The 17,055-nt window shown below is 39.4% G+C and overlaps 1 protein-coding gene across 6 annotated transcripts in view; it reads right to left on the bottom strand.

Moving 5' to 3' along the window:
* Adamtsl1 (ADAMTS-like 1) overlaps window positions 1-17,055 on the bottom strand; it is a 955,322-nt gene that overhangs the window by 281,087 nt on the left and 657,180 nt on the right. For all 6 annotated transcript variants that reach the window (XM_039111084.2, XM_039111080.2, XM_039111079.2 and 3 more), the window contains one exon: window positions 7,424-7,660. In XM_039111084.2, coding sequence (XP_038967012.1) covers window positions 7,424-7,660 — 237 coding nt within the window. The remainder of the gene's footprint in view (window positions 1-7,423; window positions 7,661-17,055) is intronic.

Here is a 17,055-nt window from a genome sequence, read left to right as displayed (position 1 = left end):
ACCAAGTGGAGGGGGGGGCAGGAAGGGGATGAGGGAAGGAATATGGAGAGGGATAGAAAATTAGGGAGCACTTGAAGGGCAGTATGGAAATCTAATATAGTAGAAACTTTCTAAAATATATTCATATATGAAGGAGTTCTAAATGGAATTGCCAAATAATGGGACAAATGGCCATCTCTTGTCTCCAAATGAAGCTTTCAGTATTGGGATTGGGTTACATATAATTGAGTTGTTGGCCAAAGAGGTCCCATGAAAATCCCAAAGGGCCCAGTCTGTTGTTGAGACTATAAGTTGCTCTCTGTAAACTGACAGTGAGACCCCATTGTTGAAGAAAACATCCACACAACTACTTGAACATGGGGAAGTCAGGCTGGTGGCCACATAGAGCCTTCACCCCGCTGCTAGTGCTTAGTGCTAGAAAGTACTCTGCAAGATACCAAAGAAACATAAACACTAATCCAGCTACAAATCCTTGACCTACAGTGGTGTCATACCTGTGAGATATACTAGTGTAATGCTCACACAAAGCTTATGGGAGTAACCAATCATTATCTGATTTAATTTAAGGACTACCTCATGAGATGGAACCCATTTTCAGCTCTGCTTGGGTGACCAAGAACTTGAGGCTAGATAGCCCAGGGACTTAGGGGAAAATCAAATACTACTGTTCTACAAAAGGAACTCTTAATGACATTCTCCTATATTTATAGGTTAGTGTCATCTTCGTCCATCATCAAAGCAGCTTTCTCCTGAAGCAGGTGGAAACAAATACAGAGATGTATAGCTAGACACATGCAGAGGATGAGAGACCTTGGAGTGCTCAGCCCTAAACAGAATGTTCCCACTAAATCCCTCTCTTCAAGACTCAGAAAACCCATGGGAGAGGAAGTAGAAAGAACCAGAGATCAAGGACATCAAGGAAAACAGGCCTTCTAGGCACAATACCACCAGTGAAACACACAGAGACTGGGGCAACATATTCAGGGCCTTCAAGGGTCTGCACCAGATAGGGTCCTACAACTGAAAGAAGCAGGCGCATGCTACCATTCATAGTCCAGAAACTATCTCCTGTTGATAAGCACGTATGAATGAAAAATTAGTTTTCAACAAGGAAGTCTTCTTAGCCAGTAGAAATGAAGGGTCTAGATAGGCTCTACTTCTCTGCGTTCAGTGAGTTGTGTATGTGTTATTTTTAACAATGGTGCCTTGCTTTCCGCTGGGGCCTATAATTTTGCTCCAAGTGATAGACCAACAAATGATGACACTTAGGTTGCTGCTCATGCAGTGCTGACTCAGAGCCCCTGGCCTTAAGTATTCAAACTTGCTTTCCTGTTCTTGCCTTGCCTCCTATCTACATCTAATACAAAAATAAGCAACTAAACATGTCAATGTTTTTCAACCTAAGGTGAGAATACACGCCCATAGTGAGCCCCAGGGAGGATTATGGGGAGGGCGGGAGGGAATGGGAGGGTAGTTTGAAAGGTATAGTCACTAACTATATTGCTTTCATAATATTGATGACAGAATGAAGCTGGACAAAAATCTTAGCCCGTGGGATGTGCTGAAGCAGTAACACTGAGAACATATTTTCAGAATGTTGATAAACACAGCCACTCCCTGACCTTCGTGGGCTGTTAACTAACTGTGAAGCCCTGGGAGAAGCTCGCAGCTCAGTTCAGCCCTGTCTTGAGGGTGGACTAGATCATTTTCAAGGGAGTGTTCTCCAAAAAACACTTTTGGAAAGTCCTGCTGGAGACAGTTGCCATGTTTGTAAGAAAGGGGAAAGTACAGGGAGGTGATTTTCTCACAAGGGATTCTAGATTCCATGCAAAGAGCTGTCTTCGATGTAGAGCTGGGTCCTAATCCCCATCTAGTTACGAACATTTCAGTTGAGAAGCGATGGTACTGAGAGTAGTAGACATTCTTGTTTCGGTTCTGGTGTACAGTTCTGGGGATGGAAGCTTGTACCTAGGGAATGCTAGGTAAGCATCCTACCACTATGCTATCCTCCCTTCATCTTGCTCTTTTTTCCTTCCTCCTTCCCTCCTCCTTTCCTCATCTTCCTGGAAATGAGTACTCAAGTGCCATCTAACTAGATATCTTCAGTGTCTTTCACATTTCCACAGCTGTCTACAGCTGCACAGCAAGGACTTCACTTACTCCGCACTTTCTGGTTGGTAACACATTCTCATTTAGATTAAAACAGTTTCAGGAGACTGCATACCTTGACCAAAACCATAGAGTTGGTTAAAGAAGGGCCAGATTCTACCTCCTGTCCTTTATCTTTAAATCTTACCTGCTGTCCTATCTATAAGTAGTTCATGAATTTGACTTTGCCACAGAATCATAGTTTTAAAGACATAGAACTCAAAAATTTGGATGTCTGGATGTCTTAAGGGCTGTGTCCAGGTGATTCTTGTATGCAGTCAAATTGGGGGACTATTACCAAGTGACCCTTGTCTTGGTGCACCTGGTTGTGGCAGAAGGGATTGGCTCCTGGGAGCCAGGTAGAGTCAGGTAACCCCGAGTAAGTCATATAATCCTGCCAAGAACAACTGTTGGCTTAGAGAAGGGATCTGAGAAAGGGATGTCTGGTAGGAGTGAAACAAATGACTCAAAGTCAAATTGTGGGTCCAAGCTGATGACCTATGTTCTGCTTGAGACAGTTTTCCAGATTGCCTTTTCCCTGTTCTGCTCTTCTGGAGAACACCAGATAGCACGCTCTCTCTCGCTCTCTCTCTCTCTCTTCTGCTCAAGACATCAATCTAAGCAGTTCTTATTCTAAAAAATTCTCTGGATAGCTTATCTCTTGCAGATCATAAGTCAATTCTTTTATTTTACTTATCAATCCAGTCATTTACTCCAGGTTTCCTTTTGGTTATCCTATGAATACATATCCTGTGACCCAGCCCGTTAATTCTTAGGAGACAGCAAGCACACATTTTATTTTAATATTGCAGGAGAATTCAGAGATGTCTCTGTTTCTGTTAAGTTCAGAGTATAAACTAGCTGGGTGGGAACCTGTCTGGAAATTACTATTTCTACCACACCTGGGCTTAACTTGTTCTGTCGTAGGTTGACCCTGAATTCACAAATCTTTCTTTGTAAGCATAAACAAAAAAACTTAGCTTGGTGGGATCTCATTTGATCCCTAAATCACTTCATCCACTTCCTTAGTATCTTTCTGACAAGTTGTCTCACTGCCTAGCTGGTGTTGTTCCTTTAGATTGGTGAAGCCCCTCATATAATTCATAGTGCATCCTTATTTTTGAGAAATTATATATTTTTGAACTCATGTTTTTAGAGTTCTTTCCCACAGCCTTAAGGGCTGTCCTAAAGGTTCCAGCCTTTACCATTTTGCTGAGACATTAGCTACACCTTCACCTCCTGGACTTGTGCTGTCTCTGATTATCACAGAGTCATTAACATTAACAAGAAGGGCATTCCTTGAAGGAAGAATGTAAAATATGTGTATTATCATACAAACAAGCTTACACCCACAGCAGTCATAAACACTCGATGTCTGTCTACACACACACACACACACACACACACACACACACACACTGATCACTGCTACTACAGTCAGATGAATGAACATATTGCCTCCCTGTGTGCTGCTCGGCTATTATGAAGGAGGGGGAAGAGGATCAAGAGGAAGAGGAGTAGGAGAAGGTGTGTGGCATAAATAGTAACATTTCTAAGATTTTCCTGATGCAAATTTACAGCATATAGAGCTGATCCACTTATTAGCCCAGACTCCCAGTTTCCAGAAGAGGACAGTGCCCTCCTTTGCTGGAGTTCTTTTCTTATTAGTACTACCCTGGGCTTCCATGCTTTCGTTATAGAGATGAAGAAACAAATAGTTTTGAGGAAATGGCTCATGGAGAGGGATTAGACATACAGACTGGAAATAAACGGGTGCTTGCAAATGAGAAGCCACTGTAGCATGTATCATTTTCTATCAAGGCCATTCTTAATTTGCAAAGTTATTCTTCATAGTTCGTGACTCGTATTGCTGGTCTTGTATATACTAAAGCTGATTTTGAAAACTTTGAAACCAAAAAGTTGGACAAAAGGCCAAATATCTTCGACACATGGGGCAGGAAAGAGAAAGGGGAAATGAGGCTAAAAGTGTGTTTTTCAGGGGACTAGGAGAACGGGTTTGTATAATTTCACATTTAAGCTACTGATTCCCAAGTGTGTTTTAAGGTAAGACATTTTCTACTAAGATGAAAATACAAACCACTGAAGCAAACCCAGCTAAATGATTGCTTTGTGAGTAGGATGGAATTTGTGTATTTTAGCTCGGCAGAGAGGAAATTTTCCGCTTTTCTTTTGTTGATTACTTTCGCTTGTCCTCCCAAGAGTGTACACAATGTAATCTCTATTTCTCCATTACCTCAGTGGCCTCAGCTCATCTCTGTTCATCCACCAATCACCTCTGCCTCCCCCGTCCTCAGGTTGGCTTGACTGAAGCACACAGCAGCTTACACCCTTTATGAATCCACATTAGGTTTCAGTTTTTGACGTGGGACTAATTTGATTTAAAGCTTCCCCCTCCTTCATTTCAGGTTTCATTTCCTTTCTGTTCCTGCTGTTTTTACCCAGGAAAGGGCTGGTGCAGTGCCTTGGGTGGTACAGGACCCTCCATTAGAGCTGGTCTCCATGGCTCCAGGGCTGTCTACTTCAGGCTTCTTATAACTGAGGCTGTAATGATCTTTCTAAAGAAGAATTTGGAGTCTGTGTTTCCATGACTAAAAGTCTCTCTTGGCATTTACTGTTTATTGTAGTCCTATCTGCTATGCATGTTTCCATGATTATTTATAAAACTACCACTTTGGGCTCACTTTCAGCCTGTGATCCAATCTCTCTCTGGTCAAATCATGCTACTTTTAGTGTTCCAAGGAAATCTGAGATTTCCTACCTCACCATGGCATTGCCCCTTACCTGAGAAATAAATCAGTAATATTCAGCAGTAATCATTATGTACTGATCACATTTATCTTAAATCTGTGTTTCTCAACCTGTGGGTTGTGAATCTTTTCAGGAGGCATTGAGCAATCCTTTCATAAGGGTTGCCTAAGGACTTTGGAAAACACAAATGTTTACATTATGATTCATAACAGTAGCAAAATTATAGTTTTGGAGTAGCAACAAAAGTAATTTTATGGCTGGGGGGTGGGGTCACCATATCATGAGGAATGGTGTTAAAGGGCTGCAGTGTCAGAAAGGTTGAGAGTCACTGCTTTAAACAATTTACATTTCCTTCCAAATCAAGCAAACCAGAATTGTGAATTGTGTGAATCTAAGTTAAAGAGATGCCCTTATAATTCACAGCAGAGCACTATCTCTCCATATTTATCCATCTTTTTTTTCAGCTGCTGAGATAGAATTTTCTTTTAGTGACCAAGGTACATGAGGCCAGCTGGCAGGAAGAACCCAGTGGGAAAACTTGCCAGACTGAGCTGTCATGCAGCAGAAACAATCGAAACCTAATTTGCTGACCTGTCTTGTTGACTTTGGTTCATTTGCAAATGCAGGATTGTAGAAACAACACTGACATGGATATTAGAAGATCTGGAACGTAGTCCCATTTCTGACATGATGTAATTGTCACAAGATTGTGCACATTTGCTAGCCCTTGGATTTTTATTTACAAGACAGTCAAGCAGAGGACACGGAGAAGGGACCTTAACTTCCATCCCTTGCAGTGCAGTCTTTTCCATGCCTATAGCTTTATGATTCTTTACTATTGCTGGCATTTATACATATTTCCTAATTCCACTCCAAAAAATCAAGAGCCCTTAATGGTGGTATTCTTCATTTTTGTTTTATTTTTGTGTGTATCTGTATGAGTTACGCCATGTGCATATGCTAGTATCTGTGGAGGCCAGAAGAGGGTGTTGGAACCACTGGAAGTAAGTTCAAGTGGTTGTAAATCTCCTAACATGGTGCTCAGAAAGGAAGTCGGGTCCTCTGCAAAGAAGGACATACTTTTAACCACCGAGTCAGCCATCTTTCCAGTCTGGGTAGGGCTATTTATAAATAATCACAAATAATTTTGCAAACAGCTGTAAAATAACACAAATAATGTTCTACCCACATAGCTTTTAAAGGTATGTGGCTATTCTCTAAGACCCTTGCAATCTTGAGAAGAATAAAACCCCACATTCACATTTACACTTGGACTTTATCTCATACACAAAGAAATGTCTGCTATATGAATCTCTCCCTTTTCCTCTGGGAAAAACCCTGCATGCTCCCTCCTCCACCACTGTCCTAACCCACACAAGACTGACTGCATCTGCTTTCCTCCCTCATGCATAAAACCTTATCTCACAGCTCATGTCTCATAACAATTTAAATGGATTTTTGTTGTAAATCAATATGTAGATTTAAGTTTTAAGTAAATGTAAATTTAAAACAAATCACACATTTCATTTTTTTTTAAATCGTATTTGAAGTTGCTATGCCACGGATTCAGATTCAATGTCCTCCCACTTGAGGCAAACAGTCTTTTTTTTTTTTTAAAGGACAAGGTGACTGCAGAGCGCCCTCTTCCCCCTCCCCTCCCCGGAGCTGAGGACCGAACCCAGGGCCTTGCGCTTGCTAGGCAAGCGCTCTACCACTGAGCTAAATCCCCAACCCCAAGGCAAACAGTCTTAAAATGTCTGTACTGTGACACTTAAAAGAATATAGTGAAGAATAGCACTTGGAGAACCTGATCACTCTAAAATGTAAATTGCTCATCACATGCTAAATTGTGAGTGCTAGCATAGCACTTTGCTGCCTTGCTGAGTCTTCAAGGACGCTCTGACGAACTGATACCAGAAACCAATACCTATTCTGAAACTCAGCCTAGTTGTTAAATGTCAGGCCTGGCCTTTTGCTTCAACTTGTATGAGTTTTCAACATAGTTGCAGGCAGCAAGGAGCTGCATTCTCCTCCCTGAGTCTGAAATTCTATGTGCAGGAAAATAAATGTCTGAAAACACACACACACACACACACACACACACACACACACACACATACCCATCTCTTCTTCCCTCTGCCCTTCCTCCATCCACCCCTTTCCAAGTATCAGGAACATTCAAGCTATAGGTAATTTCAAACCTCATCATTAAAGTACAATAGTCAAGAATTTTTATCCTCTGTCATTCAAGTATCATTCAAGGAAGGAAGAAAACAAACTAACAAACAAAGCCCACCTGTGGTCTGCATTTCCGTAACACCAATACCCAAACCATTCTCTGAAATTACAGACTTGAAATCTGCTACTCTTTATAAACTCCAGAAGGTAACTGAGGAACTCTCAGAAACTTATTTCCTTGCAGGCAAACTGAGCAGCTTTCAGAATCTTATCTCTGTGCAGGCATGACACCTCTGGACACGTTACATGGGAAGAGATCAGCACTTACTTGGCATAGGCCGCTGATGCACATGTCCAGTGATTCTGTATAGCATCGAGTACCATCTAAGACCTTCGGTGCTAGTTCAACAACCAGGCTGGTTCCTTTTGCTTGGCACTTGAGTGAACATGGATTGTCAGGGTCATTAGATACAGGAAGCCATTCATAAAACTGGCCATGGTACTTGACATCATTATGAGCAGAACACTGTTGAGCTCGGAAATCACCTGCTTCTGGTGGGCAGTCCTGGAGGAGAGGGGAAAAGGGCACAAGTAGATATTATGAGAAAAAAAAAACAATTAGAAAGTTGGAAGAGCTGTGGTCTGTGACACTTGTAGAAAACAAAGTGAATATCCTAATCATCACAGATGGACTTCACTGTGTCTCTTTAAAGGTTACGTGATTATTTAGGCCCTTAAAATATAAAGATCTGAGAAATAACTTTGATAGATTTTCTCATTAAAGTCAAATTAAAATGTAACTAGATTGAAATAAATCTTTGGGTTGACATGAGGGCATAATAGACATCTTGAAATACTTTCTAAATGATGTCTGCTCATCCACAAACTCTTCAACATTGTGGCATTTCAATTCCTTCTAATTTTAGATAGCCGATAGTGTTTTTGCCTCCTTCCATCCTGAAAAAGAGAGATATGATAATGGTTCATTTGGTTTTTGTCATATTGGGGATTAAAGTGATGACTTCATCTACTCTAGGCAAGAGAGAAGAGTTTTGTTGTTGAGCTGTATCCCTAGATCCTTACATTTTTTAAAAAGAATAATATTTTATGAGTATGGGTAATTTTTCTTGCATGCATGATTGTGCACCCCATGTATGCCCGATGCCTGCAGAGGCCAGAAAAGGGCGTTAGATCTCTTGGAATTGGAGTTTCAGATGGTTGAGAGCTGACATGTAGGTGCTAGAAATTGAACCCAGGTCCTCTGGAAGAGTAGACAGAGCTTTTAACCATGTAGCTATGTCTCAAACCTCACCTAGACTTTTAAAGTTTATTTATTTGTTTATTGATTGATTGACGAGGGCAGGCCTTGCTTTTTACTTTGTAGCCCAAGCTGATCTGCAACTATCTGCCTCAGCCTCTTGAGTATTGAGATTATGGACATGAGCCTTTCACAGCCTTTCACACCTACCTAGACCTATGACAAGTCTTTATTTCAGTAACTAGTAGAAAAGAGTTATGATAATTTTATTTACAAAAATATGTGGGGCCATTTGTGAGCTGTTCCCTAGAACTTAGGAATTATAGCTTCTAAAATTAATATGGAGAACAAAGAAGATAGACGATCCTTTCTATGTGAATTGCTTTAGGATCAGCAGTGAAACAGAAAGAAAGGACATGGATGTTCTCCACAGATGAATGAGTGACAGTGAAGCTTCTTACACCTGGCTTCCTGGACTCTGTCCAGAGGCAATAAGGCCACTCAGCTCACAAGGTCGTATGAGAAGGTCATGAACATAGGTCAGCCATCAACCAACACAAGGAAGATATCCAGCAGCAATCACTTTGAGTAGTTAATGAAGTGATTGACAAAAAATCCCCAGAGAATTAGGACATTCTATTAATTTAAATTTTAAATAATGCTCACTGAGACAGATGAAAAATAAAATTCTCTAAATGTATATTTCATAAGGGAAACTTAAAATATAAAACTGTAATTAACAATGGCTATTGTCTAATGGGTGATAAAAGTAGGAGAGAGCAAATACAATCAAACTTTAAAAACAGGAGATATAGGGAAAACTGGTGGGTGAAGGCTTCAATTGGGAGGGAGGGAAGGGAGATCAATACAAGAGAGAAATAAAGAACAAATAACTGTTTGAAAAAGCCTCAATGAACCATATTATTTTATATTTACTGGAAATTACATATATATGAATGTGTACATGTACATATTTATGAATGTATACATAGACATATATTTATATATGTATTTGAAAGGATATTATAACCCTTGAGTTGACAATGATCATCCCAAGAGCCATGACTATCCAATAAAAATCCCAGTACCAGGCATGAGAAACCTCCTTTTGAGTTGTTGGTTAGGGTAGGTCAAGATACTCACAAAACAATGTAGGCTATTACTATTGCTATTGACCTGGGTTGCCTCCCAAAGGTAGAAGATAAGTCCCTATTGCTGAAGACATTACACACCTCTGACACAGAAGTCAGAAGATTTAAGTCGAATCTAACCTTGAATGCCTCCCTTCTGAAGTTTAGCTTTCATAGTACCAGAAGTGTTAAACAAATTGATAAAGGAGGGAAGGAATCAATAGCACCACTCAACTGCAATTTCTATCAATGACCAGCATGCCAAGATCTTTCTAAAGGTACAATAGTGGTACTTATGTCTTGGTGGTAACCAGCAGCTGTCTAATCTAATTAGACTTAAGTCCTCTTAATCATGGACTTGTAGATCTCAGAAGAGAACTTACACCCTTGACTTTATCAGATCAGTATAATTCCTAGCTGCATTCTAAGCCACACAGGCAGTATAGCCCTTTCACTCCTCAAACAGGAAACTTATCTTTGTAGCAGATGGAGACTATCACAGAAAAATTAGTCAAAATCTAGAGATCAAATATAGTGGGGTCCCATCACTCCTGTAGAGATAGTTACAACACAAATCCTGTATCTAAGGCTCAGGGAACACCACCATCAGATAGGTTGTTAGAGCTAGAGAACCAGGAAGTCTGCTGCAAGATTGGATCTCTTAGAAATTACAGAGAAGCTACATCTAAGATATCTATATGGCTTTCTAAATGAGATCTGAATAAGGACAACACCAAATGTATATGCTAAGGTAGAAGGGGAAATCTCAAAGGCCCCACCCATAAACAAAGAATTGCTGAGGATTGCTGAAAGAGAGAGGATTCGTCTTTCCCAGAGATGTACCCCTTAAATGGTTATCTAATACCAAGTGGTCAGCCCAGAAATAATATACACACAATCAACACTAAGGTGACTCAGCAAACATTATTTAGATATTTACATACAAACAATGATGATGAGATGAAGGGGTCATGAATTTGAGGGGGAGTTATGGGCAACATGGGAGGGACTGAAGAGACAGGAAATGGGAGAGACTGGAGGGAAGAAAGAGAAGGGAGGAAATGATATATTTTAATTAAAACTCTAAATACTAAACCACAAAGGGGAATCATATTTTTACTTTAGACTGGTTTTTTTGATAGTGTACTAATTTGATTTTCTTTTGCTGTACTAAGAAAGGTAGACCCAAACAACTTGAAGAGTAATGGTTTATTTAGCTTGCAATTCTAGGTCCTAATCCATCATTGAGGGAAGTCAGGACTAGAACTGAAACAGGACCTATGGGGGAATGATGTTTACTGGCTTGCTCTGGGGCCTGGGCTTAGATGGTTTTCTTATATAACACAGATCCACATGCCTAGAGATGGTGTTGCCCACAGTGGGCTGAGCCTCTCTATATTAATCATCAATCAAGACAGTCTGTTATGGTCTTGGCCACAGACCAAGTTGAGTTGGGCAATTCTTTAATGGAGGTTTCCTCTTGTCAGGTGACTCTAAATTGTGTCACATTGTCAATAAAAACTAACTAGCACAGACAGGTCAATTTTCTTCATTGGTTTTAGAGTAAGATTCTCTATAAAAATCCTGGACTATCCATCCATGGAGAGGCTTTCCCTACACTCTTTTATCTTAAATGATCCATACATTGTCAGCCATTCTCTCTCACTATGCTATCAGTCGGAAAGTTTTTTTTTTCAGTTCTTTCCCTGATAATCTTATTATATTCATAGAAACATTAGAGAACACTATTGCTTTTTCTTTTTTAAATATAAAATGCCTTCTGGACTCTTCTATTACTTTAATGGTTCTACTAAGCAGCACATAAGGTTTTGATACGTGTGGGAGTGTAAATTTTTACTAGGCAGGTTAAGATATATATAATTAAACATTTATTTGGTATAAACATGAGATGGCTCAAGCTATAATGTAAACTCTTAAAATATATTTTCTTTATTAGTTTTATACTTATTGAGAATGAAATACAGTAGAAAGAGAAAGTATAATTTATATAAAATACAATCTATGCATAAGTATCCAAATTCACACCATTTGCAGTCATGGGCCACCATGACTGGTGCTGGTTATCTTCAGAAGTTCTGGGGTACAGTATAATCTTTGGAATGATCATAAATAAATGAATGCATGGTATATGTGCATATTCTATACAAAACTTATTTTTTATTGTAAGAAATCCAAATTGCACACTCTGCAAAACTTCAGGAACTACATATCATCATTTCTAACACCAGCTCATTTCAGATCCTATGCTCCAAAAGTGCAGATCAGCTGCTTTAACACAGGATTTATGCAGACCCATGTTCTAAAGGTAACATTACCTTTGCCTAGTTTAGAAATTCTGCCAACATTTTCTTAGACCTCACTTGCTAACTTTTACCCTGAAAGAACCTTTACACTAACTTCCATCAAAGTGCCTCACGTTTGCTTCTCTAAATCTCCCTGTTACACATCTTAGAGTCTCTCAGGCTGCTACTTTCCCATGTCAACAGGTTGGATCAACAACCTCTACATGGTCCACAAGTTCCTTTGGGGCCATTGATAAGAAAAGTTACCTAAATTGATCATCTAATTAATAACATTTAAATCAAATATTTTACAAGACACGTGTCATCTCAGATACACTTGTTTACTCTGCAGAATAGAAATACTGAAGAAGCCTCTTTGACACAGAACATTAAGGGAATTGCTTCAAATAGTCCCAAACACCTGTCCTAACTACCTTTGCTTCTATTCTATGAACATAAGTGAATGAGCTTAGAAGGGAATTTTAATGTCAGAATTAATCATCTTTGCCAGGTAAAAAGATTTACGAATAATTAAAAGATGTTCTAGTATTATCCAGAGGTAATTTTCTGCATTTTTCCAATTCCAAAAAATAGTGTTAATTACATTTTAAATGGCACATCATCTCAGTAAAGACATGAAACTTCTGCAGATTCTTCAGTTCTATCTGCTTAACAAGCTATGTTCATGTGTTTCCTAAAATGTTTGTCTCAAAGTGGTAGAAAGAAATATTAGTGAAAAACATTTAAATGAAGTTTAAATCAAAGTTTAAATGTTTTCTATGATAAAACTAGTGACCATATTCAGACATACTATAGAGAATCAAGATGCAAACAGATCTTCACCTGCACACTAAGGCTCCATGAATACCCCTGATACATTTATGATTCTTTCTACAGCTGTAAATGTACCCCTGAGAGTAATAATGCATATGAATACTTCAACACACTTCTATCACAAATCAAAGTTTTGTAGCGCTGCGAGGATAATATTTGGTGAAATCATGGATCATTTGACCTGGAGTTCAGAGTGGGAAACTGAACTTGAGTCTTTTGAATATTGAATTTATCTGTGCTTGCATTGTAAAACAGGTCCAACAAGCTCCTTAGACCTAGTAGCTCTTACAAAATAACATGCTGATGATTTCAGTGTAGATGATTCAGAAACATATGAATCAAATTTCTGTTGAAGTACACATACTTAAAAATAGAGGGCAGAGGACTTGGCAAAAGACTCTTTGGTCCAAAAAAACAAAAACAAACAAACAAAAAAAACCCCACCAAACCAGACCAAAACAAAGCAAAAACCTTCCTAAGTGACATTTAAGTCATTCATTGAACTCCTAGAGGAAGCTCAGAAAAAGTCCCTGTAGCCTCCTGTCTCACAATATCCTAATAAACATCATAGTCATCATCAACATTCGCAACATAGTAATAATAACTGTTATACTGTAGAGAGTGACCGTCCTCAGAGATTTAGTTTTGAATTATAATTGAGTGCTTTAACAAGTATATTTCCCAAGCCTCTTCTGAGTTAGATTTCGAAACAAATGTCCTAATTGTTCTTTACCACTTGTGACCCTTTACTTGGATGTCACCTTTGAGATACCAGCTTTTGGGGGATACTCTTTAGCACACAAGCCACAGTTCTGAGACAGAAGGTCATTTCCCTTTGGATATAAGGAATGCAGAAGATACAGAACCTATATAGCTCTCATAAAACATTAATGGAAATAGAAAGAGTAGTCTTTCAATGAGATATTTAAAATAGAAGCAAAAACAAATGATGGTTTACATATTTCTGCATAGAAGACAAAAACTACAAAGGTAGTGACTGTACCAAATGCATCTTACTCTTTACCAACAAACAAACAAACAACAGGAAGGAGGAAGTGGATAACAAATCCTGACCTTCCAGTTCCACTTTGGCTCCGGAAGTACCATCAAGTAGCAATGAAACAAGGGAAAGAACTAGAGAAAGAAGAAAATTTCATTGCAGCCTGAAATCTTAACACACCTGTACACTGGAGGCCTGCATTAGGTTCCTAGACTAGGAACTTCTTGTATCTATGAAATTATTTTTAAATTTTGCAATAGATCATCCTGCAAATTACTGTAGTTAGCCATTTATTATAATACCTTTCTTTAAGCACTTAATCCTAACCATGTCAGAGCTGTGTTCTTTAAGAACACAAAAATACAATCTGACCTTTTATTTGCTCCCAATAATAATTCATACAGTCTGTGGGGTTCTGCCATATATGGAGCCAATTCAAAACATTCTCTAGTTAATCAACTAGTCTGTGGGAAAGACACGATGGATCCCAGATGTCTTCTGATATTGATTCATGGATCAGGTTACACCGTAGGACAGAAGAGGGTCAAGCCTTTCAGAGCTAACTCACTGATTGTATCTCAGCAGCTAAGATGACACATATGAATGGCCTTAAAACGGATTTTTAAAAAATACACAGAGATGTGATCAGAAGAAATATTACTTTTTAATTTTCAATTTATTTATTTAACCACCAAATTTTCGACAGGGTATCATGTAGTCCTAGCTGGCTTCAAATTTATTATTTGTAACTGATGATGACCTTGAACTCTAGATCTTCCTGCTGCCAACTCCCATGTGCTGGGATTACAGGTATGCATCACCATGCCTGGCTTTTACTTTCACTCTTTTTAAAGAAGGCATTTGCTTCCTGATGGCCATTCATCTGCTTTAACTCTGCTCCTAAGTATTTACTGGTCAGCTTATTCATTTAACTTACTATATAATGCAATGGTATAAATATTCTGTCACCGTGTTTTTTTTTAAAGGGATTTTTATTTCAGTGTATAGATGCTTTGCCCACATGTATGCCCAACACATGCATGTCTTGTGCCTGTGGAATCCAGAAGAGGGTATTAGATCCCCTGGAGGTGCAGTTATGCACAGTTGAGAGTCACTATGTGGGTTCTGGGAATCAAACCCTGGTCCTCTAGCAGAACAGATGGTGTTCTTAACTGCTGAGCCATCTCTCCAGTCCCTAGCACTATGCTTTATTTTAAGCCAAGGTTAATACTTGATAGGATCATGAAAAGCCTGGATATTACATTCCTATGATCATGTGCTACAGTCACTGGTAAAAGCCTCTCATCTCATGTCATTTCCTTCGGTTACTACTGTTCTTCTGAATCCCGTGTGGTCCTGATCACTTATCCTCCGCCAAAGTTACCAAGAAGGAAAAGCAAATTAGAATTGTTGAGTGAGGTGCATACTCTATTTTTCAATAAAGGATTGCCCCTTAAAGAAGAATAGAGACATCTATCAGCTCCTAGACAACTGTAGAAAACGTTATCAGTTCTAACTTTTCTCCTTCAAATATTAGGAGCCCTGACATTGTGTGAAAGCAGGAAAAGAGAGCCACCAAAGATTCCTCACAAATGACTCTGTGGAGGACCTGTAATACACTCTGAAGTGCTCAGTGCCTTGGTGTGCTGCATAGAAGCCCCTCTCTCCTGCCATGCACTGTGTCTTTCAGTGACTTGGCTTTCTGTTTTCTGTACTGAAAGTTAGGAAGAAATAATTGACTGGTCAGTATCCATTGACACGATCCAGTCTGCTGTGATATTTAGTTCTTAGCAGGATAATCCATAGTTCAGTTCCCATCTCCAAGTCGGGCCCCTTCCCTCTGATTCCATACACATACAACTGCTTATTATCACGTGGGTTTCTAAGACACCACAACTCACTGTACTGTAAACCTGTAGCAGCTCTAGATCACACTACATCTGACCCTCCACCACCACAGCCTTCTCCATCCAGTGCCATCCTTTCCAGGCCCCAATACCTCAGAGCGATGGCTCTCAAGCTTAAGCATGTATTAAAATCACTGGGAGGGCTTCTTAAACAGAATGGTGAAAGCACTTCCCTCCAGAGTGTCTGACTCAGTAGATCGCAGGTGAGGGATTGGGAATTTGCACCGGACAAAGTTCCCGGTGACACTGATGCTGCTGCTCATGGTAGTCTACATGCAAAAACTAAAGAAGTATTGATTCCAGTTCACAAGGGCCCCGAATCTGTCTACAACTGAGGCTGAGCCATCATGTCTCACGTGATCATGTCTCACGTGAATCTAGCAATGGATTCCCCTTTCTCTGCTCATCTGGACACGTCGGTCAGTGAAACAGAATGATTTTATTTAAGCATTAAGCAGATAGATCATGCTATCTCCCCGCTTCAGCTCAGGAGCTGGTTCCCTACTCAGATCAAAAGGAGGATCTGAGATCTGTCTCCGGAGGAAAGCTCTCCTTTGTCTCTTTGGCCTGAGAATTCCTGCAGCCCTTGCTCTCTTGCATCTGGCCCCACTGGATTCCTGAATTGAGAACCCTCTTACCTCAGGACACATGTGATGCTTCTACCATTTACAATTCCTTTGGTCTACATTGCAAGGACTTCACCTCAACAAATTTTCACTCAAATACCACCTTCTTCTCAATGAGGCCCACTCTGCCCACTACATAAGATCATACCCCACCCCTACCCCGACTCCGATTCTGCTTAGTCCTACTCAGTTTTCATATTTTCTACACCATGCAATCCTCTTTGACTGTGCCATTTGATTCACTTATTTTACTTGTTGGGTCATTCTCTATTCCCATCTACTAAAGTCTACTCTCTAGAAGGAGAGGGGCGCGTGACTATTTGTTGAAAGACTCAAAACATTGAAAAATGGAAGAAATGCCATCTTTTTTTACCACAGAGACTTCAATCCTATTTCTTAAAATTTTCAGGAATTTAAATCTCAGTTCCCTTATTGTCAAAATGTTTATTATTCCTTTTTTATAAAAAATAAAGCCATTTATGCTTTCAAATTTTAGACCCTAGGAAAGTTGAATAGGGAGTCCTGCCTACTTTTTGAATAGGCAGATTGATATTTCTTCCCCCATGTAAACAAATTTAATAGGCCAATATTGAGAAACTTGAAATGTGCTGAAATCATTTATTATTTAAAAAATAGCCAGCCATTTATAAATTTTATTAAACACTTAAGTGTTACATGCATGCATCATAAAGCGCTAATGTTGAGGTAACAAGCTTTCTCACCCCAATTTTGGCCACCTGCTTATACTAACATCAATATCATCATCAAGGGGATTTATTTGTGCAAGGCTGTTCCCTGCAATGTAACGTGAAATTAAACAGACACAGTCTCTGCCCTGTCTAGACAGTCTGTACAGATACAATTCTATTATATTTCAAGAGCACAATATTTAAATTTCTAAC

This window comes from Rattus norvegicus, chromosome 5 (assembly GCF_036323735.1).
Source record: "Rattus norvegicus strain BN/NHsdMcwi chromosome 5, GRCr8, whole genome shotgun sequence".
Lineage (NCBI taxonomy): Eukaryota > Metazoa > Chordata > Mammalia > Rodentia > Muridae > Rattus > Rattus norvegicus.
Note: the sequence above shows the minus strand (reverse complement) of the source record. Positions and strands in the feature narration are given on the sequence as shown.